This window comes from Euwallacea similis, chromosome 7 (genome assembly GCF_039881205.1).
Source record: "Euwallacea similis isolate ESF13 chromosome 7, ESF131.1, whole genome shotgun sequence".
Lineage (NCBI taxonomy): Eukaryota > Metazoa > Arthropoda > Insecta > Coleoptera > Curculionidae > Euwallacea > Euwallacea similis.
In genome coordinates this window covers 2,284,797-2,310,332 of record NC_089615.1, presented here as the reverse complement: position 1 = coordinate 2,310,332, position 25,536 = coordinate 2,284,797, and the positions used below count along the sequence as shown (strand labels likewise).

Genomic DNA, 25,536 nt, shown 5'->3' with positions numbered 1-25,536 from the left:
ACAGAAGTGCGAGGGTTTATGATAATAATATATTATTATTGCATCGAAGTGTGTGTATATGTATAAAAATAATATACAGGATCTACCACCATGAATAAATGAACATAAAATATTACCATATCGTCATAGAGATATTTCAGGGACCAATAGTACTTTTCAAATTGATAAAAAAATATATTAATAGACCCATGGTCAACAACGCACCAATTTCGATATACAGGGTGATAAAGTTTCACATTTTTTAAAGAACATTTGCAACAATTTTTATAATTTTGTTTTCGTTTAGATTTATTTTTATTTCAAGAAATTTGATTAAATGTTATGAATTGCTTCAGATAATTGATAACTGACCTGGATTTTTTCCCTTACTTCCTCTACTTTCTTAATTTGCATCAATAGATATTTTTGCAAATTCTACGAAAACAGTAAAAAATACGAAAATACTGCAAGAGAACAAAAAGCTAAAGAATTGAAGAAGAAACTTAAATTTGGTATCAAAATCTATACAGGGTGTTCCAAAAAAGATGCAAAGCATAAAATAGTACATTATCCAAAAAACAACACTTTATGTGGCTACTGACAATTTTGATATTTTATTGTAGTCTTAAAGAAAATAAATGCATGAAATTTCAAAAATTTAACTCAAGACATACGTGAGAAAAACGCGAAATATGAGAAAAAAATTTGGAACTTTCCCATCCTACATATCGAAAATGGTGCATTTTTGACCACGTTTTTATTATTTTGTAGAGTACTATCACGCACTAAAATATATCCGTGATGATGTGTTACACTCTCTATAATAATAGAGAAAGAAGCTTTATGCACACACTCTCTCAAGCCGCCAAAGGTCTTCATGGACGAGAAATTTCCGAAAGTTATCGAATATAACTCACAAATAAAACTAAGATCTTTAACAAAATCATAATTTTATTTAACGAAAATTGCATGTAAGATATAAGAGAATATAAGTAACAATTGCTTATCACTACGACTTACGAAAATCAAAAAGTTTTTACTCAACCTATAATACGTAAGTTAAATTAGAAGCACTTACAAGTTTCTCCACCATACTTTACCAATTAATAAAAATTCACAAGTTTCACTGGCTTTAATTAGAAACTTGCTAAAGTCTGACGCTATGCCAGTTTTAATTGTCGAATTGTTATAGACATCGCTGACTATAAACAAAGCCCTACACCTGCACCTTAATCCATTTAATAACGGTGATATCCATTGAGCAAAATATGGTGGGACAATGAGGCTATCCGCGGCAAATAAGAATATAAAGTATATAAACTAACAACTAACAGATTAAATCAAAGTAAAATGAAACAGTAACAACATTTAATAACCGTAAAATAAATTAACGCGCATTTTATTTATATTATAAATATTTTTGTACATTAGCGATTAAGAAAGGAAATCGAAACAACTAATAACGATGAAAATATTTGACTGCAATATTTAGCTTTTAGTACACAATTTCCTACAATACTACTTTTATAATACATAATAACTTACCGTAGTATTACGTCTTGACCTTCTTTCGAGAGCATTATGAACTATTCAACGCAATGACATTTCAATCGGTACTTTAACAAATTTAAATCAGTAATTGGCGATATTAAGTGTCATGAATGTTAAGACAGTACTAAAGTACGTTCAGGCCTTATCTTCTAAGCAGGCATTGGAATCATATTGCCCCCGTATAATAGATATTGTCAAACTTTAAGGTTACACTCAAATCATTAGAGGTTTTAATTCTTCCCTATATCACTACCAAATGCTTAAAAAAATACTTTATTATCGCCAACTAAATTAATTTACGTAATTTAGCCTTTACTATGTCATATTTTTTGTCTCAAAATTAAAACCGAACTCGATGTTGCGAATATCAATTATTCGTTTACCATAAATTTTTTTATTCACCCAGATAAGATTGATAACTAAACAGGGTGTAACATATCATCATGGATAAACTTCTGGTAGCAATAGTACTCTGCAAAATAATTAAAAAATGCATAATTTTTGATATATAGAGTGGTAGTTTCACATTTTTTTCTATATTTTACGTTTTTGTCATGTATAACTTGAATTAAGTTTTTGAAATTTTGTACACCCATTTCCTTTAAAAGTCTTTACAACAAAATGTCAAAATCGTCGGTAACCACATAGTGTTGTTTTTTGGATAATGTACTATTTTATGCTTTGCATCTTTTTTGGAACATCCTGTATGGATTTTGATAACAAATTTAAGTTTCTTCTTCAATTCTTTAGCTTTTTGTTCTTTTGTAGTATTTTTTACTGTTTTCGTAGAATTTGCAAAAATATCTATTGATGCAAATTAAGAAAGTAAAGGAAGTAAGGGAAAAAATCCAGGTTAGTTATCAATTATCTGAAGCAATTCGTAATATTTAATCAATTTTATTAAGATAAAAGTAAAACAAAATTATAAAAACTGTTGAAAACATCTTTTAAAAAAATACGAAACTTTACCACCCTGTATAGCGAATTTCTAATCTAGATCGGCTTAGTAAATCATCTGAGTAACCTCAAACCATATAATTATCAATAATTTATACGGGGGCAACATTCTAATTTCAATGGCTTAATAGAAGAAAATAAGGCCGGAATGTATTGTCCCAGCGATGACTGTTGTATTATTGAGTAGATGTCTATTGTCTATATGTAACAACCAATTGTATGAGTGTAAATCAGGATTCATAATATTATATTATCATATCTACAGTCACCTATAGTGCAGGGAGGATAATAAAACAATTTCCTAAATCCAAAGAGCAATTCAATGACTCATCGAATGACAAATAGGTACTTCCAACCGTCTCCAATTATGTTTACCGGATGAAAGAGAAAAGTAATGCCCAAAATGAATGTCGCGAGTAAGTAAAATACCTGTGACTTAATAATGCCAGAAACATCCCTCTTGACATCCACTCTTGCCAATTTGTCTCTCCTTTAAAAATCTATTTAAAATGGGGACTAGTTTTTATAAAAAAACGCAAAAAATTATTTTAAACCTAATTAATTATTTTAAAAATGAACCAAATACAGGACGCCGTTTTTTTCCTGTAGCTCCAGTGCACGAAATAAGAACTACCTATTATCTCACTAATTTAAATATTCATATTTTAATTATATATAATTTTTTTAAAGTAATATCAGGGCTGGGATATTCCAGGCCACCTAGACTTCAGTGTACATAGTTACTTTTGATGTGCAACATAATATGTATATTAAAACAATAAAATAAATTTTATCATATTTATATTCAATCTCACCACGAAAGAATTTCAAAATTTGAAACAAAGGTAAAGTGAAGAAAAAATTATAAATATATAAAAGCATGAAAAATACGGAACACTAACACATATTACATACTTCTTTCGAAGTTTAAAGCTAAATCGACAAATATAATAAAGTTGATTGTAATATGAAAATTTTCCTAATTTCACTTTTGATTTATACAATTTGTAACTAAAACTACTAGTCGTTTTTTAACCCAATCAAATAAGGAACGATAACAATTCTGGAATGTTCTGCGCCATACATATCAAGATATTTAATTAAATAAACAATTCCTTTTTATTGCCATACACAGATTGCCATGATTTGTAATTTTAAATATTTTAGGACGCCCTACAAAGTTGGAAAAAACTTGTTTGACCAAAAATTAACCGTAACGGAACCGCAGAAATTTATTTCAGCGCCGATTGGAAGAAAGGACTTCAATTACTTGCATGTTGAGCTTATCCTAATTTTCAATGCGTATGTGTAAAAAACGTAATACGAATTAAGTGCAGAGTTGTTGCTTTCAATAGCAAACAGACAATTTTAAATGTTACTTTTTCACAAAATTGGCGGTTAGTGTACCAAAAAATGATTAAGTGGTATGTTAAATTACACTTGAAATGACAGTAACTTGAATGTGGATGTAATAATTCTCTACACAGATCACTTCAAATCAAAGATTCATTGACCATCTTTTTCCATAATTTCTAAAAACAACCTAAATATCGACATTTACTAGGCTACACACTTTGCAACGTGAAATATACCTTAGCTTAGCTTTGGGAATGTGTCAACAGTCGATAAACTATATATCATTCATATTATAATTGTCGCGAGTTTTATTGCACATTGAACATTACAATCGAAAGTTAACTCGTCTTAAAATGCATCGCCAACAACACCCCCCATATATTAATCCTTACAAATAATTGACTATTATTTAATAACGGGATATTGGGGACTTCGATTCGGTAAGATTAACGACCTTACCTAATACTGGTCGCAAATTAAGCCATGCCTGGATCCTCTAAAGCTCCGTCCTCTTCCAGTTTTGTAATAAGCTTAATCACTCGGTGTTTCTCATCGATTTGTTTTACCATGTCGATGAGGGCAAGCAACTTTTTAATACCGATGAAAATGCTGGAGAGACAAAAATAACTTTTTCAATCTGAAAGACGATAAAAGAATGTAGTTCCCAAACTGAGACCGGCATGAACCGTATAACGTGCATAAATAACTTGTAATTTATTTCTAGGTAAAGAGTATCCGAGTTAACGTTTCATTTTTGACTTTTTTTTATAGATTACAAGTGCCAGAGTTATTAGCGAAAGTAATCTATTTTTACAATAATTTACTATGTATTTATTTTGTAAATATCCAACAATTTGGGAACCACTGATTTACAATTAATTAACAAACCGTTTGTCATGCACGTGACGTGCTATTTGCTTCAGCTCATTGGGGTTGAAAACTTCCGAGGCTTCCAAAACGTTAAGCAAATGTTCGGCTTTCGACAGGTTCGGAACGTGAAGTACTGTAGTAAAAGCAGACAGCATTTCCATGTCTTCTAGCACTTGCCTGAAATTAAAATATATAAACAACAATAAAATAGTCACACGAAAGTCACCTTCTGCTGCTAGTGCACAAAACCAACAATTTCTTGCCCGGTGGTGGTTCTTTTTTGAGTAAAACTAAAAGGGCTTGCAACGTTAAATTTGAGTATCGTGGACCGATTGGACCGTAATCCAACAATCTTTCGATATTGTCCACTAAAATACAGCTCAAAGTCGATCGATAGGCGTCATCGAATATCTAGAAAAATGCATTTAAAAATTGCTAAATTTCGGAGAGGATAAATAACATTAAACTAACTTTGCGAATGCTCAAACATTTGGCAGTCTCTGTAAATCCGACCATCTCTTCGGGAGAACATACTTTAACGAATGGGAAATCAGAGTTCTTGGCTATCTGAGCAGCCAGCGCTGTCTTTCCGGAGTTGGGTGGGCCTTCAATCAAAACTGATACAAGACCTGCAACAATTATTTTGTTATAAAAACAAAAATTAAAAAATTTTAATTTTAACTCACCAGAACCATCAATAGATTTTGCCTGATGAGCCAAAAGATTGCCATCCTCCAAAATATGGGTAACAGGTGGACCCCAATTGATAATGCCTCTCATTAGATATTGGTTAAGCGTTTCTTCTGCAGTTCCGAATGCCTATAAGCCAGTTATAAAAATCATGCAAATTTCCAACAGGCAAAACGTACAGGTTTAATATCATGTGCTAAGGCATGCAAAAAGTCGGCCTGGCACACCAACAGTTTTTCCATAGCCTCTGGGTCCACTTCAACTTTACTAGTTGCTTTGATTAAGCGATTCATGGCAGTAGATTGCGCTGCTCGAATTAAACCTTCAAGTTCCGCCCCAGAAAAATTTTTTGTTAGAGCTGCAAGCTCCTGTAAAACTTAAATGTAAATGTGCTAAAGTGATAACCTAATGTCCCTCACTTTAAGATCAACATCACTACTAATTTTCTCAAATTTCCTCATTCGAGCTGTGTGAATCTCCAAGATCTGAAGACGACCTTCTTCGTTTGGAAGACTAATCTCTACTTGCACTTCCAGTCTTCCCGGACGCATCAGAGCTTCGTCTATCATATCTTTCCTATTTGTCATACCTGTGTTAAAATAAATATTAAGTAAAACTGGTGGAGGAATATAGAGAAAAATGTAAACTCTTACCAATAACCAGAATGTTGTTTAATTGCTCAACGCCATCAATTTTTGAAAGTAATTGATTTACTACTGTATCGTGAACTCCAGTGTTTCCAGCTACCGATCCTCTTTGTTTGCAAATGGCGTCAATTTCATCGAAGATTATGATATGCAGGCCACTGTTGGAACCTGCCTAATAAACGTAGAAACGTAAAGTGAAACCAATAAAATGTAACAAACTAACTCGTTTTTCTTCCTCTTCAGCTTCTGCAAACAGCCGCCTGACATTCGCTTCTGATTCTCCCACATATTTATCCAAAATTTGAGGACCGTTAACGATCTTTGGCTCCCTGGCGTTTAACATTTTACCAATTTGTCTGGCCATCAATGTTTTACCAGTGCCGGGAGGACCGTATAAAAGAATACCTTCAAAGTATTGTTCTTTTAATAAAATGCATACTATGTTTTACATGAGCTATGCAATATGCATAGTAGAAATTGTTCATTCCATGCAGAAGATTTATGTAAAAGAATTAATTGCATTCACTCTGGATGAGTTAAGATTTTTTTAATTAACAGTTAAATTCTAGTTCCAGCTTAGGCTTAAACCACATAGACCAGTTTTGATTGAAGCTTAAGTTAAGCACCATGTCACCCGATATCACAAACTAAATTAATTTGACAGCAATGCTAGACTTATAGGATAGTTCAAGTACCAGTTCCAGTTCAGTTGAATTGACTTTTATAGACCTGCACTTAGTCTGGTTGAACTGTCTGCATCTGGACCAAAATCTGGTCCAAACACCTACCCACAATTTTTCTGGGAAGTAATAAACAAAATTCATAGTATATTATTTACCTTTTACATGTTTACACCCCAGTTGCTCAATAATTTCAACAGGAAATACTCGAGAGGCAAATGCTCTCCTAAATATGGCATTAAACTCATTACTCAAACCCCCAATACCCATCTTTTGGAAATTCCAATCTGGATTAATAATAGATTGCCGTACTTGAAGACTGCAAAAATATGAATCCCTTTAGTTTCATGAAGTATACAATTGCTGAAAACTTACCCTTTAGATTTTCCAACTAGATTCAAAGAAGAGTTCTCTGCCTTTTCAAACTGGACTGCAGTATTAGGAATTAAAAGACCAAGTTTACATTTCCTAGGCTTGGACTCCTGACCTTCCTTCAGAGCAGATGCCTTATGAATACCTAAAATATGTGTATGAATGTGTTAACATAGAAATTTTACTAATTGATAGAAGTTACCATGCATTTCTTTGACAACAACAAGTAGTAATTTCTTGTCCTTGAAAGCAAATGCAAGTTGCTGTCCCACAGTAAACATCTGATTTGCGAATGTTAACACAAATTCTTTAGCCATTTCATCGGTATCATAGGGTTCTTGGGAGATACTAAAAGATTTTTTTTTTTTTAAATTTAAATAAGAATTAATTAAGATTAATGACAAAATTCCACAGGTAAGATTCACAATCAAAAGGATAGAACTGATTAAAAAACAAGCATGTCACAAAACTACCAGACATATTCATTCAACTTACGTTTTCTTTTGCATATAATCAGCTTCCAAAATAATATTTGAGACATAATCTTCAGGTTCATATTGCTGAACAGCAATCTCCTGATTAACTGACAGAACAGCCCATTTTCGTTGTGGTAAGCTGAAGCCGACATGGCCCTGAGGGATATTTGCTTGGGGCTTAATGGTAAATACATAGGTTTGCCCACCACCAGTGTCTATTCGAACATGCCTGTACAAAATATGTAAGTATGAAGTCTGAAATAAACAGTAAAGCTCAACTGCATGACATAGTATTCAGAGTTTTATAAAGACTGTGAGGTTTTAAGGTGTAAAGTTTTTCTTGAACTGGCAAATTTGCATTATGTTTGATATTCAGTATATGAAATCATGATAGTAATGCACTTGCTGATTACCATTTTTGCCTTAATTTTATGAGAAACTATGAACAAGAGCTGACCAACATGATGAACTAAAATAATCAATGCTGAGCTTCTTTACTGCTTACTGTTTCTGCTTACGTCTTGCCATCACAGAATTCTGAATTGGCTTTGTTATATGTTCAGTACTGAGCAAGCAGGTGGTTGTCAGACACTTACTTGACTCTTTCGAACTCCTTGTCCTTATTGCTTGTTATGGCACAATTTGTAAGGGAAAGTTCGTCAGTGGGGCACTTGACAACAATTTTGGCGAAGGCCTAAAACCAAACATTCAGTACCTTAGTAGAGCCTTTTCATGAATGACAATGTAAAAGATGTAAAACGATTATATTTACCATCTTCTTGATCTAGTTTTGGAAGTGCTTCTTTTACTTTTGCCTGCAGTGCAGAAGAAAATTATTGATCAATATTCCTCTACGAATGTGAATAACTGACGATGTCAAATCAGTCAAATGTCAAGATCAAAGGGAGACACTAGGCATGTTTGCATTTTGGGTAAATGGGTGTACAATCGGAGTCCTGTATCGTAAGAGAATTTTTCAAAATAAACTGCATATTATTTGTAAAATAATTAAAATAAAGGCATTAAGCAAACTTGGACTTTAACGCTAAGGCCAACATACCAGAAAATAATGATATGCAAATTAACATGAATTATTCCAGTAATGACAGTATTACCCTCACAGGAACTTTGTTCTAGACAAAATGGTGAAGGATAAATTTAGCAAAAATTTGCAATTTATGAAGTTATAAGAAAAAAATTATATCAGTCCTAATCCTTCGGGCTCTAAAACGAAGAAAGGTTTTTACAATGCACAAGAAAAAAAATTACCTACTTCAATAATAGTGGTTTTGATACCGTATGACCGCGAAAGGAATTCTAAGTGCAAAACAAATGTTAACTGAGGATTTAGAGACAATTATTAATGTCAGTGATTTTAGTACTAACATAAGCAAAACAGAAGACAACTATGCGTAAATGATTGTGAATTATTCTAGTTATGATATTTACCGATGAGGACTCTATTCTAGACGAAATGGTAAAGGAAATATATGCCAAGAATTTGCAATTTATGATGTTTCAAGAAAAAACTCAGTATTCTTAATCTATCTAGCTCTAAAACGAAGGAAAAATTTTAAATACGCTTTAACATAATTTACTTACAGTTTTCCTATTGATAGAGGCGTACCTAGTGTAAATTTAAGGCGGCAAAGTCTTCCAGAAGTCACTAATAAACTTGAATTTTAGCGAATTGAGCTTGCTAATCTGAACCTATTTGACTGAAATAAGCAAGTATGAAAAATGGATACTTTCTTTCGCACTATTGCCGTTGATCTCTTTGCATCTTTCAACTGCTTATTGCATATGCATATCTGAGATGTTAATACACGTATTCAGAGTTCTTTTATTCCACTTAATTTTTTTTAATTATAATGGTTTTTGACTTTGTAAATCAAGTTTATGAGGAAAAGTGGCGCACTTTCAGAAATCTACTTATGGGCTAAACTTCAGGCAGTTGGATAAGACCGCTTATGATTTGATAACAAATCAAATAAAACAACATTTTTTTAAATTCAATTTTATTAAAAACATTATTATCTTTAGCAATGAAACATTATATAGTAGTCAACATGTATAAAAAATATTAAACTGAAGGCAAATTTTTTACACATTAAAGATAACTTAGGCCATAAATTCTAAGTAGATCAAAGGGATAAGAGTTAAGAGTAGCTGTCACAAAAAATGCTTTATCTAAAATTAGCTTGGATCTAAAACTGTAAAGGTCATGAGGTAGATTGGTAATGGCGACAATGGTTATTAACTAATCTAAATTACTTTTAATGTATATAAATAAGCCGTAAAATCACAAAAAAAGACTTCATTAACAGTCAATTATATCACGTTATATTGCAATGTAATAGGTGATCATAATGAAAAAAACCTCACCGTAGATATTTGACTACCATATAAATCGATCCTAGAAAACCGTTGATGTTTCAGCGCCTATAGGAGGTTTTTTTAATGATCAGCCTTTACAATAATGTAAAAAGTGTATCAAACAATTCCTTATCAAGAATACGTCGAAACAACTTTCGTTTATTTTTTGTTGAATATTTCACTTGTAAATAATTGAATTATGTTATGACATACAAGTCAGAGTCATAAAACTTTCTACGACCTCTTGTTCACAAATTCTTTGACACATCTAGATATATTCATTATTATAATATTTAAGAGCAATGCTTACGACGAATGACGGGTGATCATTGGTTTTAATTAAACCATTTATCAAACAAAAAAATTCAAAACATGCTGATATTTTAACGCTTACTTTAATTATTTTTAAAAGCCACCCTTTAGATGACAACGTCTTTCATCATACGCATATGCTTGTGAAAAAGTATAAAGAGCAGGCTTTCAACAAAGAGAGCAATATCGGACGTCAAGGACATTTTAATATATAGTTGATATACTAGAATGCACTATTTCAATATAAAAAATACTAAATAGAGAAAGATACTAATAATTTTCAGAAAGTCTGTCTAACCTGAGAATAAGTAATTTAATGCCTTTTAAACCCAACTTCGGACAGATTTGTCTTAGAATTGGGCTTTCCTGCATAGTACAAGATCGAAAACGGCACAGTTTTTATTATATTATGGCGATGTAATTACTATTTGCACAATGCAGGGAATAATACGAACTAACCAAAACAAAATAAAAATTCTAAAATTATAAAGGGATAGCCGTAATTCGGACTGCGTATTACCAAGAATCGCATAGTAAACATTTCTGTTACCACAAATTAAAATCAAAATTCCGCTAAAGATAGTAATATACAGACATTTCAAAAAATTCAAAAATTAGACTTTTCTGTAAATTTATAAATTGATATGGTACATGAATCGTTCAGAGGAAAAGGGCATGTTGACAAAACATTTACCATAGAAGTAGTATTCTAGATCTGAATAGGCTTAGAGAGATAACTATGCGTATTATTAATTAAACCTATACTATGTACAATCTCACTATATTCTTTTAAGAAGGAAGCATAATTTTATTACTTTGATCACTTAAACCACAAAATTTTAATTTGCAAAAATTGACTTATACCACTTTTCCTGTAAACGGTTGATATAAGTACTACGTTTCCATGCAAAATTGACCCCTTATTAGAATTAAAAAGCTGCGAATATTAATTACACGACCTGATATGCTAACAAGTCCAAGAACATAAAAAGATAAATGAAACTGTTAAAAATATCAGATTGCTCAATGCTTAAATCGCTCCTTACAAATATGTAATTCGATTTCAATTGCGTTTAAACGTAGTAACTGCATAATCAAAGGCTACCTCTTAGACTAGGTTTGTACACAAGGCCTAAAGATAAAATGAACTATCTACATATTAGATACATATATACAATCGCAGTAAACTAATAGAAAATAACTCATAACTTCATAGGAAACATTCAGAAAATCTGAAGACTCTAAATAGAACTATTACCATTAGCACCGTTGTAACCGAAGACGTGGCAACTAATAATAATATTATCACAAAATAATATTTATATTCTCTTCTCAGAAATATTATACCGATACTGAACCGTCAAGCTTCACGTAGGTGCACTATATCCAACATGTCTTGTAGCATATCATCATACGAGTCATTACTTGCACTCGATTGATGATAAGGGTCGTCGTTGGCGTAGTCTGCAAGTAAAAATGTAAATTAGTTGTGACTTCAAAATACAAGACAAAGATTTTTTTCTTTTTACTACAATTACTCGAAAATTCTTTAAATTGGTGTCAAGATTTTCAATAGGACACTTTATATATTAATATTTTTTTAGAAAAAGGTCTTCAAGCTGTATTCAAAAAATATAAGACTTATGATTTTTTAAATAATTAACATGGGGAATTTAAGTCTGAACCTTACCTAAGTCTGAATAAGCAGCCTTGCAAAACTCCCTACGACCACCAAAACTGATTTTGTAAGGAGGATACTTGGGATCTTCATTACCACGCGCATATGCTTCATGTGCATCTTCTTTAAATGTAAAGTTCACAAAGCCGTAATTTTCCCTAAAAGAAAAAAAATACATATTAGAATTATCAAACGATAATATATATATATATATATATATAGCCAATAATTTTAGATAATTCAATTTAATTTTTATCTCGAATAGAAACTTGTTTAACAAATTTTAAGGTTTTTTTAATTACCCGATATCTCTGAAGTGCAGGGAGACTTTGGTAATAGGGCCAAATTTCCTAAATTTCCTCCATAGATCTTCTTTAGTGGTGCCGCATGGGACTTTTCCCACATAAATTATTCTACGCTCTTCAACTGCATTCAAATATTCACGATAAGCATTACTCATATATCTCGATTTTCTGCTGTACGAGGGAGAATGAGTTCTTGATCTCGATCCTGAATGGGAGGACGCTCTACAAAAGAAAGGAAAATGTTTAGTATTTATAAAAATTTGTGGAAGTTTTGAGGTAACGTTACATAGTCAAACGCACGTAATAAAATGAGTCAAAATCTCAATTATCCTTATCCTAAATTAAAAAAATTAGAGTAACTACAAATTTGTTAAACATATTTAAACGATAACTTCGATAATACTCTAAGAATAATCGTCGTATCCCGACGGTCCAGCAATTTTCCATTTTTTTTTATGACAGCCTACCGGTAACATGCCCTTTACTTCTAACACGAACCCATTGAAACTTAAAACCATTAAATTCAAAACAGCAAATTTGCGACTACCTGTTTAGAATTCTAAAATGCTTCAGATACTAAACCACGGGCTCTCGCCTTTGGTAAGTTTTTCCCTTGTAATGTGATGTCTGTTTGTTCATTTATTGCCTTTTTACAATTTAACACCGGGAAAGACCATTTCTTTCATGTTATATCGCGTATTGATTTTGGTGAAAGAAGTGTTTTCTCTATTTATTTACACTCAGTTGAGATCAGCAAATTATTATTTAGAGTGCAAATTTTCTGTGATTCCGTGAAAATAACGTACTAATTTTAAAAACTACATCAGCTAAAGACAAACAAATTTGCTGTATGAATGATTTCAGGATTAAAATATTTCTAAGTGTCAGCTGGGCAACTTAAATTTCATTGATTTTCAAACTTGGGGCCGACATACGACTATGTTTTTTAGAAATCGCAAATTCAATTGGTACCGATATTGAGAAATTCGTTATTACGTACAACATTTAGAGGAAAATTTTAAAAATAATAATTTTTGAAATAAAAATAAAACGCTTTGAAAAATTATAATTAATGGCTGTAAAGAAGACAATGCCAAGCTAGTTCTAATTAAACCATCTATTGATCTTATTAACGTTTCAAGGTAAATTTTAAAATGAAAACATTGTTAATATTTTCATTTAAGTTTAGACGATAGCGCCGACATGGAATACGATCCCTTCACAACTATTAATTTACTGATTATTGGCATTATTAAAAGGAAACGCAGGTCTTGATCGGGGCTTTAGAGCAATTATTATCGGTTTTGTAGATTTTCACAAATTCACACAGTCTTGAAACGAACTGCGAACGGTTATTGTCCGTGATCGTATTTGTTTTTTACAGAAATATGGGAAAATGTATGAATAGTTTAAAGAAGAAGCACCACCTTTAACAAGTTTTTTATGATTTGAGAAAATATAATACTTTGGCAACCTTGGAAGTTCATTACTGGCATAGCCTCCAGACTTAATTTTTTTTTGTAGCAAAGCGATTTTGTCAATATTTCTTGACAAGTTTCCTTGCCCAATCCAAATGATATAGAATATAAAACAAGATGAATGTTTGCTAAAATATGGAAACGGAATTTTGTTAAGTTAACAACACCTTAAACGAAAGATAGAAGAAAAAATATATGAATTGATATGAATTTTTAGGAAAATATTTGATTAAAATTTTGAATTTCATCAGAAATCATGAGGTTTAAGCGAACTTTTATAGATTACCATTGGTACATACCTTAATTCGCCAATAACCCAGTTATGTAGAATACAACTTGATAACTTACTGAAAAAGTAGATCGAACATTCGAGATGAAGTGAATTTTTTTGTGTGACGCGATTTCCAGAGGGAAAATTTCAATTTTTGAAAGAAAAAAATATACGAGCAGACCATAATAATATGGGCTAAGAACTTCAAGAGCTATTTGCTACTTTTAAACCTAAATTTAATCCGCGATAAATCGAAAAAAGTTCCAACCAACGATTCATATATTTTACAGGGGAACATTCTTCAATATTCTAACCAAAGCCATGTAATCATTTTACGTCCAAAAAACAATCAATTTAATTAAAATAAATATTTAAAAAAATAACTTACCTAGACCAACCTGCCGAAGAATGAACTGAAGAAGCTGGTGATATTGAGGTGCTGCCAGGAGAAGTTTCTGAGCCTCGAGAACTTGAATAAGATCCATGTGTAGGCCGACTACTGCAATTAATAATTCTGTGTTAATAAATTTCAACAAAAACTGAGAAAAACTGTGAAATTGAATAGTAAAAAAAATGGTAAAAAATACTAAGTAAGAGCTTACCTTCTTTCGCTCCGGTATGATGTTCCAGGGCTAGTGTGGCGACTGGAAGTAGCAGTACTCTGCATTCTCACATTGCTTCTTTGGCTGATTAATGAAATATTGGTTTGCGTCGTAATGCTTTTGGTCGGGCGCTTGACTCTATTTTTTTCTAAATAGACAACTTGCTTGCATTCTCCATGTTCCCCATTGTTATATGAAGCCTCCATCGACATTCTCGACAGTGCCGATTCTCTCTGTTGAACAACTTTGGGCACGTGTTGGATCATGGAAGATATCAGAGACTGATCATTGATTCTATGACTAGATTGTTCTAACAGGGGCTTCAGTTCTTGTAGTGTCTCTAATGGTGCCAGCGGATCTTGATCTCTCGGTATTCGGAAGTCCGTGTTGACCCCAATACTAACGTAAATCTTCCTTTCGAGATTCGGTGGAACCCTTAGAGGCCTGGCTACAGCTCTTGAGTGCTCCATCATCATTTTTGTCTGGGTTTCAGTCTTATTTTTCAAGTCTTCCGCACGTCTCACAAGGCCGGATTTTCCCGGGGTGGTCGGTAACATGTTTGAATTGCATTTGGGTTTTTGATCCTTGTCAGCCTTTGGGGCTGCCTTTAACACCTCTTGAGCCATTCTTCGTAACTTCTCCTGATGTTTTAACATCCTCTGATGTTCAGTCTCAGGCTGTGGTTCTGGTTGGGGTGAAGTGGAAGTACTAGTGCTGGGAGGACTCTTCTCATGACTATTTTTGGTAACTTCACATGGGTTCCGTCGCTTTTTGTATTCGTCCAGGTTAAGTGTTTTTTTTTTATTCGAAGATGTTTCCACTTGAGGTATGGTATTAGACTGAAGAAAAAAAAGTGTTAAAAGAGTGATTCTCACCCACATTTTCATGGCAATTTTTAAAAAATTTTTTAAGATAAAATGGTTCTGTAGATTCAAATAATTATCCTGAATAACATACTAAGTACAAGGTATTTCGGATGAGGAAGCGCTCCTAAACTAAAGAATAAAAAATACATAGAAAATATGTTTTGACTGTTGATTTGCTTGGTAGTTTATTTCGAAAACAACTGAATTTTTTTTTGAGAATGTAAAAATGTACTCAAAAATGTAAAATATGAAAATTAACGTAATTCTCAACATTCTTCTAATTTGTATATCTTTTGCGGTTTAAGAGAACTCTCTGGATCTTATCTTAGACACGTATTATATAATTTTCAATGAGTATAAAATATTTCTAGCTTAGAAAAAGATGCAAAAGTATCCTTTTTGGAAAAGTAAAAACAGAAGAACAATTAGTGGTCCTGATTTTAAATCCAATAAAAACTAATGAGATGTGCAAGTTTCAGATTCAAATGGTTTTGAGTTTAAAAGAGCATGAAGGGCAAATAAAATACAATAGAGGCAAAAAAATGGCAAAGACATAGTTGATTTAATTCACGTTCTCAGAATTGTGAGAAAAATATTTTTTAATACAGCTCTATAAACAAAATCTCTGAAAAATAGATTAAATGCGTAAATGAGTAAATTTTGTAACTTTTATGCTTTTTTAGGCGCTAATACTTGATAGGAAAATTAAACTCCATGTTGATGACTTAAAAATACAAAACAAGTGGCAGAATTCACAGTAATAATGAGAGAAATTAAAACCAAAAGATAAAACCCCTCAAGTCAGCTATAAAAATCCTAACGAATTTTACAGTTGATTTAAAAATTTTTTAGATTTATATGTTGATTACTCGCTAAACATATTTTTAATCAATTGCTATATTCCCTAGTAATCAAATAAATATAAGTTAAAGTTTCTTACCTTTAACAAAGATACCATCAAAGTGCCATCAGCATTCTTCGTCATGGGTTGTCCATTGATAACTTTCTTATTGTCATCATCGGATGAGGACAAAGTAAAAGCTGTATCCTTCTTGTTGCTCACTGGTGCCTTTACGATACCAACGTTGCTGTTGTTGGCAACTTTTTTCGTGCAATAATTATGCTCCAATTGTACTGTATGACGATTAATTGGACTCACGGTTTTGACCACTACCTTATTACAAGAGTCCTGAATTTTTCTCCTTTTAATATGGTTATGGGGAATCGGGTCTATGACAGTTATTGTCTTCCTTTTCCCAGATTCTTTAATACGGTTAATCAACTCTGTAGGGTAACAATTCATAAAATGGCTGCTCTCGGTTAAGACTGAAGGTTTTGAAGAAGAACTTGCGCCTTGAATTGGTTTGGACTTTACTGGAGTAACATTGTTCTTATTTATCAGTTTTTCTTGTTTAGCTGTGGGTTTAATTGTGTTCATAACATTTTTTTGTGGTAATTGCACTTGTTGAGCTGTAACTGTGTTCACAATACTCTTATTTAATACTGGCTCTGGTTTGGCTGGGTTCCTAGCTGTGTTCGCACTATTTTTCTTTACTAATTTCTCATGTTGAGCTGTGGATTTAACTGCGCTCGCATTATTCTTCTTTATTAATTTATCTTGTTTTGCTGTGGATTTAATTGTACCTACAACGTTTTTTTGTGCGAACTGTGCTTGTTGAGCTGTAGGCGGTTTAACTGTGTTCACAACGTTCTTATTTAATACTTGCTCTGATTTGGCTGGGGGTTTAGCTGTGCTCTCAATATTCTTCTTTACTAATTGATCTTGTTGAGCTGTGGGTTTAATTGTGCTCATAATGTTCTTCTTTGATAATTGCTCTTGTTTAACTGATGCATTAGGCTTCACATCAGTTGTTTCAATTTTAGCACGTTTTGGATAATTTTTTTCTGAGTTTTTCGACGACTTTACATTATCTTTTTCGGATCTAACCGACTTAACAAGATCATTTTCTGGTGTTATCATTTTCGTATTATCTTTTTCGGGTTTATTTGCTTTCGATGTTCCACTACATTTCCTTTTTCGACCTTTATGTTTAGATTTTGCTGCTACATGATCTTCTAGTTTTTCAGTCTTATTTGGTGCTTTCAGGTACTTTTCCTCAACCGTCTCTAATTTTTCCTCTAGCATAGCCTTCATCTCCGTAGCCTCAAATTGTTCCAAGAGATCAGTAATATTTCCGGCTTGCAAAATTGGTCCTGGCTCCTCCTCTGAGACAGTTTCAATATCAACATCATCCTCATCTTCAGAACAAGGTTTTTTGGTATCTGTTACAATATATTGTCGTGCTACGTGGTCAAGTTTCTTTCCACCAGCTCTTGTACGAGCTTTATAAGACAATTTCCTAGCGGTAGGTTTCACTGTTGAATTACAGCCCTCGGAAATGATCTCAGTTTTACTATTTATTGACGTGAGAGAGTTGGTCTGATCTCGTGTTTCAATTGTACCATGTTTAGATTGTTTGTCTTCATCAAATATATATTTATCCATATCGAAATTTGCGAAGTCTGTGCTAGTGAAACTTGTATTCAGAATATCTGAACACTCGGACTGCCTTCTACATCCTGACATTAACATGCAATCAGGATTGAAAGTTGAGTGTTTTTTTGTAGGTGATAGATTTAATTGCTGAACATCCCCAGTTATGAAATCTTGAAGTTCTAAATCTTGAAAACTAGAAATACTGGCTGGTTCAGAGTTGGCATTACTTTCATTACTTTCTTTCACTACGGGAACGTTTTTTGTAATTGGCTGGAACAAATAAAAATGATTAGAACTTTGAATTTGGATTAATAGTCATTAACTAATGAATTAATTAAACCACAAACATTACCTATAATATACATAAACAATTATTAAAAAAAGGGATAAAATTCGGTTTAACTTACAGTTAATACAGAATTGCAGTGCCCAAATTCATAGCATGTTGGACCTAAAGGCACCAGTGGAAATGTATTTGTTGTGGTTGGTGCTGGTCTATTTTCTCTAATCGGTATAACAGGAGTTTTAGGTTCAATACTAGATGGTATGGGAACTAAAGAAACTGGCGTGCTCATAGGAGATCCTATGGACATTGGAGTTCCTATGGTTCCTGGAAAAGCATTTGCATGTCCCATATCAACTCTTTGCCTCTGGTTTGCCACATCTAAATATGGTGCTGGTTGTAACCTGCAATGCATACACAGAGATTTGAACCAATGAACCCTCAATAAAAAAAAAGTGTACTCCTACCTGTCAGAAGCATCATTGTCTTCCCATTCAAATATTTGACTTGGTGGCTCTGGCATTGCAGAAAAACTTTCAAATTCCCGTTCAAAATAACTTGAATGGTGACGCGAATAATCCTGAAATAAAGTTGTTAGTAAATTTTTCAGAAAACTGAATCCTAGTAAAAAAGATATTTTCAAAAATGAGAAAGATAAATAAATCATATTTTTAAAGCTAAATTGCATAGAAGAAGGCATGAATTCAAACTGTAGTTATTTGGGATCGAATGACCACTACTACTAAAATTAAAACTCTTGCTAATTGCATGTAAGTAAGGGAGGAAAATTGCTATGAAGATAAGGAGTTAAGTGATATAAAAATGATTAATTTAGGCCAATAAAGCCCCATTTTATTACAATTTAATCAAACTTGGAATTTGTGAGTTGAAAATGGTTATAAGGCGTTTTATTAAATTTTTCAATAAAAAAAAGTATCTATCATTATACTAGGGATCTTACACTTTTTCCTGTAATAAAATTTGGTGAGTTCTATTAAAAAAAATTAATAATTAATTTCTTCCAGAAAAATTTTATTTTTCACTTTTTGCAAATATGTACTTTAAAAAAGAAAATTTCAAAAAGGAATTATCTACTTACTCAAACTCACTAAGCTTAAATGTAATTTATTTGACATCTTGAGAATCATAGTAATATTAGACTTTTTTTATTTTTGTATAATTATTGAAAAATAGGTGACAGCTTATACTAGTTGTCTCATAAAAAATGAGCGAAACTATGACTGAGTATTTAAGAACGGATTTTGATGAACTGAAAACTAAATAAAATGATATTGACAGACTACTGAAGTAATGGCAAAGTTTTTTTTTAACTCGACTTCTTTTGCTTCAGGTATCAATTTCAGACTTTTAAATAGAATTTCATATTTTTTTAACATTTTTTCATAAAAAGTATTTTTCTGAATTTGATAATGTATAAGTTAATGTCAAAACAATTTTTAACAGGAAAAAATTTTAAAATTTGAACCATATATTAGAATAAGTGTTCCAAATGAATATTATATAGTATAGGAAAAAGTATATTAAAAAATATAAATAATATGCAAAAATGTATTGTTTTTTTAAAAATAATTCACAAACAAGAAATAAATTTGTAGACCTGGTTGAATCCTACTACTCTATCCCTTTAAACTTTCAGGAGGTCCCTATCCTTATCTTAGATGCTCTAAATGTATAAGTTAAAGAAAAACAAATCTTTTCATTTTATGGAAAAAATCTAGGCTATACCATTAAAGAAATGATGTTATGTTAATAGATTTGTACTATTCATCGGGTCCAATTTGTTCTATTTATAAGGTCAAATTTGCACTACACCTTGGGCAAAATTTGTAACAGATTGTATGATAATCATGAAAAAATAAGAAACTTTTCTAATAATTAGACACATTTTCCCTTATAGTTAAATTATAGTAGAGCTTAGAAATATAACCCTTAAAGACATTGCCTAAAAACTTTATTAATTAAAACAATTTATTTCTGTTAGGCAGTTATATGAAGAATATGTGTAAATGATGCCAAAAATATGAAAATGAAATAGAAGTAGGGGCTAGAATGTGGAAAATAATGTCTTTTACCTTAGGTGTCCATCATTCTTTGAAAGAAGTACATAAGAAATCAAAAGTAAAAGTTTTAATGAGGATTTATAAGGTAAATATATGATAAATGCTAATGGGAAAAAATGGGTACTTAATTTCTCATTAGGCACAATACAACTTTAGTCAAAACACTCAAAAACTCTATAAACTCAAAGCAAGTTGCTTTGCTACCTAACCTATCATTTTAGGTACCAAAACATTAACAATGAAAGGAGCAATAAGGTGTAAAATACAAAGTAAAAATCGTTGTTTAAGGAGGAATTACCCTCAGAATAGACAATAGGTAAATACTTACCAAGAAAGGAGTCATGTTACAGGTAAACTGCTCGTTTTCTGGATAAAAACCAATATCCATCTTGGTTGTTGTCCACATACAAATTCACAATTTGGAATCACCACTGTTTCTGAAGCACTGGTACAGCACAACCGAAATTCAGAGGGTCACTCACACTATTGAGACAAGTATTTAAGGACCAGAAGTCTATATTTTACGTAATAAAACCACTCTTAGGTGCCGACAACGTTTAGAGGTTAGGACCTGTTGTATCGTACAGATCGACTAATATGTATTGAAGGCACGACTGTTCTTCACGATGTTTGAACTAAGTCTGACCCTTCGTTGGTCATGGACCAAACCCTCAACCCTTGCAGGTAGTCAAATCTTAAATTGCTTGAGGGGGGGTTTGTTTATGGTATGCCAAAATTTTCGCACGTGTCAACTACCAGATTTCTATTATCTGGGCACCACGTTTGTGATGCGACATTGCAAGATCCTCGATGCAGAAATCCGAGACTTGAGAATTTGGTCAGAAAGATTGTAATCGGATATTAAATATATTTTGTTTATATGTGGATATGTTTAATGGGAATAAGTACATAATACGATTGGATCTTCATTCCAAAAGTTTCAGACTTAGTACATGGATATTGTTAATGAAAATATTATGATGAGTCCAATTGGGCATTGGGAAATGGAAATTTCATTCATTTCATTCATCATTCATATTTTAGTTGCAGCTTTGCTATCTGTTTTAAAGATAAAGTTTTAAAGAAGGGAAAAATTAAAAAATGCCTAGCGTTTTCTGTATTTTCTATGCACAAAATTAAAGAATAAGAAACTCTATGCGTACATTTTCCCAAATATTAACTCTCAATTTCAATTATTACTCAATACAAATTAGAACTCATTTACTCAAAAAGAGTCAACGTGACAACATGGCATTTTCTGCTTGCCCCTCCACCTTCTGGCATCATTGAAACTGTGGCCTTCGTATTACCTTTCTATGCAGAAATCTGTGGCCAATTCGTCACCGCTCATAAAATTTGGGTCTCCACAGGTAGATGTCAACCTTATGATTTTGCCTAACTGAAATATTTTTGAGCTTAAATGTACATGTCTCAAATACATTTTATATGGAGGGGTAATTAGATTACCATAAGCGACAAATTAGCGGGCATCTAATTGCGACATCAAAGAGAAAACTCTATTAAGGCACTTTTTACGTTTCCTTTGGGATTTCCAGATACACTCACCCGCAAAAGTCACTATTTCATTAAAAGATGTGAATATTTACCCTGTATGAAATGAAAACTTAATTTTATTTAAATAAATGTATTATCTATATCTGTACTAATAATAACAATAAAATCCAACCAAAAATCAAATTTAATCAGCAAAAAAGTTTCATTTTCTAATAATAAATTGATTCCACAAAAGTTTTGGTGCACTAACCAAATTCTTATTATTTATGAATATAAAAAACAAAAATGCATTTATTTGCTAATTTGTTGTTTTTTCTCAATATAAATATATTTATAGTCAGTAGTATTTATTTTGTTCCATAAAACGTGAACAAACCGGAGCTGAGTCAGGGTCAGTGAAAAATTGTTATTAATTTAAAAAAAGAAAGAAAGTTTTACATGGAAATTTTAAAAATTGTTAAAATAAGTCGCTTTACCGTTCAAAAAGTTATAAATTGTTTCAAATACCAAAACATAATTAAGAATAAATCACGAAATGGGCGGCCAAATGAGTTAACGGAGTTTAAAACAAGATACATTCTCATTGAAATTAAAAAAGATCCGAAGAAGTTTTTCAAAATTGGCATCAGAATTACAGCAATATTTTTTAACTACTTTTCACTAAAAAACAATTCGATAATCATTTCATAAAGGAGAATATAAAGGGTGTGTGTGCATAAGTGCATGAGAGAAAGTTATAAGAAAGAAGCGTCTTGAATGTATTGAAAAATACAGGGCGGCTGAGCTCGAATTTTGAGAAAAAGTCATTTGATTGGATGAAAGTATTTGAACCAGATGAACCTGGAAAAGAATAGAATACAGTTCAGAAAAATACAATTCCAACCGTTCAGCATGGAGTAGCGAAATTAATGGTCTATAATTGCATGTCGTCTTCTCATGTAGCCAATTTAGTGGTAATCGATGAAATCAGGAATCAAAAAATATATCTAAACACTTGAAAAGAAAATTTAAACTAAGTGCAGATAAATTAGTATTGAGAAGAAATTTTTACGTTCAGCAAGAGAACGATTCTAAGTATAAAGCCTATAGCGTACGTCAGTGGCTAATCCTTAATTGTCCTCATCTTTCAGGAACACGTCCCCAAAGCCGCGACTTCTATCCTATAGAACATTTATGGGATTATTTGGAAAAACAAATTCGTAAAAATAATTTACAACAAAATGGATTTAAAAAGAATTATCTCGGAAAATTGGTTTCAAATATCGAATGACCTAACAGGAAAATTGGTTCGGTCAATGCCAAATCGTTTACTAGAAGTCCTTAAGCAAAAAGGGTACCTCATGCGACATTAATTTTCTTTATATTTGCAAATAATAGCTGCTATGTTACCTGCACCAAAATTTTTGTGGAATCGATTTATCATTAGAAAACGAAATCTATTTTTTTTCTGAATAAGTTTGAGTTTTTGTTGGATTTTATTATTATTACTAGTATAAATACAGACAATACAATACATCTATTTGAATAAAATTAAGGTTTGATTTTATCCGGGGAAAATATATTTAATGTAGCAGTGTATTGTATCGAGATCTTTGCGGGGAGTGTATTTACATAATAAATTATAATAAAATAGACTTAATAACCTAATGTTCCCTGTACATGTTTCTAATAATTTCGGAATTGCAAAGTTTAGGCCGCAAAGAGTAGTAAAAAATTAGACAATCTGTAGCATAAACAGATACTGCATATCCTGCAGTCGATTTTCTTGGAATCTTGGTAAATTTTGGACTTAAGCCTTTATGGACTATTGTTATTGTTGCATACTCTTGCCTTGTTTGGAGCATTAGGATTGTTCAAACTTACCAGGAATTTACATATCTCGGAATAGCTTATGAACGCCTCCGGGCAGGCAGTTTTAATGCGCCTTTTTGTTCAAGTAGAAGCTAGTCAACGCTCTAGAAGGACGTTCAAGGTGAAGGGGCTTTTGAATTTTCATAAAGTAATAAACAAGTCCTGAGAAGTGAGTGATAACGGTAAGGGCATAACAACTCATTGGCGTACTTCGCATTTCTGGTACCGCAAAATTATCGAAACACGTTTTTTCTTTTTTCCTTAGCTTATTTAGTGAGGCAATTTAACGTGAGCAATACTTGATCACTTCATGAATTTTCTCATTTTTGAAATGGATATACATCACATGAAAAGGACCGTTGACGGACGTTTTCATGAGATAGAACAGGGGTCCTCAACATTTTTAGAGATCAGGCCGCATTGAATATACATATGAAACTATTGGAGAGCCGGATGTAACGTTTTATACGCAAATAATATTAATTAAATGATCTGTGAAACTTTTTATTATTTATCAAGATATATAAAATTATCGAACAAAAAATACAAATATCTAACTTGATTGATGTGCTTGCTTTGTAGATCTTTCAATTATTTTATTTATATATTTATATATGATATTGATTTAGAAGCCTCACTAGTGAAAAAATCTTTTTAATGACTATCAGTCCGTTTTGAACGGTTTTTTGATTTTGTACATTTCAATCTGGAAAAACAGGCTTAGCCTAAAACAGGCTAAGTTGTTCCAACAATAGAAATAATTTTTCTAGCAAAATTTCTAATATTGCTCTAATTATTTTTTGGTAACAAAGAATAAAACTGAATTAAATTTTGATTTTGATTCAAAGAATTGAGATTATTGTTAGATTGCAAATCTATCAATTATAATTGAATATCTACATCAATCTCATCAGGATCTAATTCAAATGGACTTTGGAGCAAAATGAATATTTTTTCATATTTACAAAAATCTTCAAACTACATGTGTAGCTCGTTTTCTAATAATACAAATTTTTCAATGTAACTTTGAGCTGAAAATGCAAATTTATTTTGCATAATTTGCAAAAATTATTTTGCAGCAACTGCTTGAAAATAAGTAATTTTGCTAGAAATGATTTAATATAAAAACCGAGTTCATGCACAAGTTTTCCTTTTCCTTGTAAGTTTACATTAAGGGAGTTAAGATATTCGGTTATATCAGTCAAAACTCCTAAACCCCACAACCATGTGGGACCTGAAAGTTCTGAAACTGACCTAATCTTTGCATTATAAACATATGAATTTCGTTTCGCAATTCAAAGAAACATTTTAGGAATTTTTCGCGACTCAACCATCGCGCTTTAGGGTGGTAGAACAAATCGCTATACTCAGTATGTTCAAGAAAATTGTCTATGATTAAATCCAGCATTTTTTAATCAAATTTACTAGAGAAACGACGATAAACATCACGTGTATTGAATTTAGATATTTTTCCACATAAAGCCTGTTGATTAAACATTTTAGAATCTTTTTTATAATATATGGCATTAATATTTAATATAGTTTAATATTTCTTAGACTCTTGAATTATTTCCTCAATGAACTTTCCTACCAGCTATATCCGTGTTATTAGCTTTAAAACCGAAAGACCTCTTTCTAAAACCATCCCTTGGAGGTGGTGAAGTGTGCCTACTGAGGGTGATGAGTTGTCCGTTAAATTCGAAAGCTTGTGGGTTTCTACTTGACTATTTATCACTTTGGCTTTTAGTGGAAGGCCAAGTCTCTTTATTTGTTAATTTCTTCAATTACTTGGTTCATTTTGTGATCATTTCTGCTCAATTTGCTTGTCTATCTGCCTCCCACA

The 25,536-nt window shown here is 32.0% G+C and overlaps 2 protein-coding genes across 3 annotated transcripts in view; both read right to left on the bottom strand.

Moving 5' to 3' along the window:
• Positions 1-912: 912 nt before the first annotated feature.
• Positions 913-8,450, bottom strand: LOC136409802 (vesicle-fusing ATPase 1-like). Its single transcript, XM_066391593.1, has 15 exons — positions 8,351-8,450; positions 8,175-8,272; positions 7,598-7,807; positions 7,305-7,450; positions 7,106-7,247; positions 6,889-7,049; positions 6,274-6,455; positions 6,057-6,222; positions 5,823-5,992; positions 5,583-5,771; positions 5,400-5,532; positions 5,185-5,342; positions 4,940-5,124; positions 4,732-4,890; positions 913-4,452 (listed from the first exon to the last, which is right to left on the bottom strand). The coding sequence occupies exons 1-15, from the start codon at positions 8,351-8,353 to the stop codon at positions 4,320-4,322; spliced, it is 2,235 nt and encodes a 744-aa protein (XP_066247690.1). The 5' UTR covers positions 8,354-8,450; the 3' UTR covers positions 913-4,319.
• A 2,983-nt stretch (positions 8,451-11,433) lies between these two features.
• Positions 11,434-25,536, bottom strand: part of srl (spargel) — a 96,570-nt gene continuing 82,467 nt past the window's right edge. The window contains exons 3-11 of one of the 2 annotated variants that reach the window (XM_066391589.1): positions 20,656-20,772; positions 18,714-18,826; positions 18,371-18,650; positions 16,407-18,233; positions 14,601-15,439; positions 14,387-14,497; positions 12,247-12,471; positions 11,957-12,102; positions 11,434-11,730 (exon numbers count right to left, since the gene is read on the bottom strand). In XM_066391589.1, coding sequence (XP_066247686.1) covers positions 11,627-11,730; positions 11,957-12,102; positions 12,247-12,471; positions 14,387-14,497; positions 14,601-15,439; positions 16,407-18,233; positions 18,371-18,650; positions 18,714-18,826; positions 20,656-20,733 — 3,723 coding nt within the window. In that variant the 5' untranslated portion in view covers positions 20,734-20,772 and the 3' untranslated portion in view covers positions 11,434-11,626. Of the gene's footprint in view, positions 11,731-11,956; positions 12,103-12,246; positions 12,472-14,386; positions 14,498-14,600; positions 15,440-16,406; positions 18,234-18,370; positions 18,651-18,713; positions 18,827-20,655; positions 21,094-25,536 lie in introns of those variants that run through there. The other variant, XM_066391588.1, reaches the window with a different exon arrangement.

Bases quoted from the DNA above. Each gene is read 5' to 3' on its own strand.
- LOC136409802 (XM_066391593.1), bottom strand. The intron at 7,050-7,105 runs GTAAGTTTTCAG...ATATTTTTGCAG, and splicing joins CTAGTTGGAAAATCTAAAGG to TCTTCAAGTACGGCAATCTA. The intron at 6,223-6,273 runs GTTAGTTTGTTA...TACGTTTATTAG, and splicing joins CTGAAGAGGAAGAAAAACGA to GCAGGTTCCAACAGTGGCCT.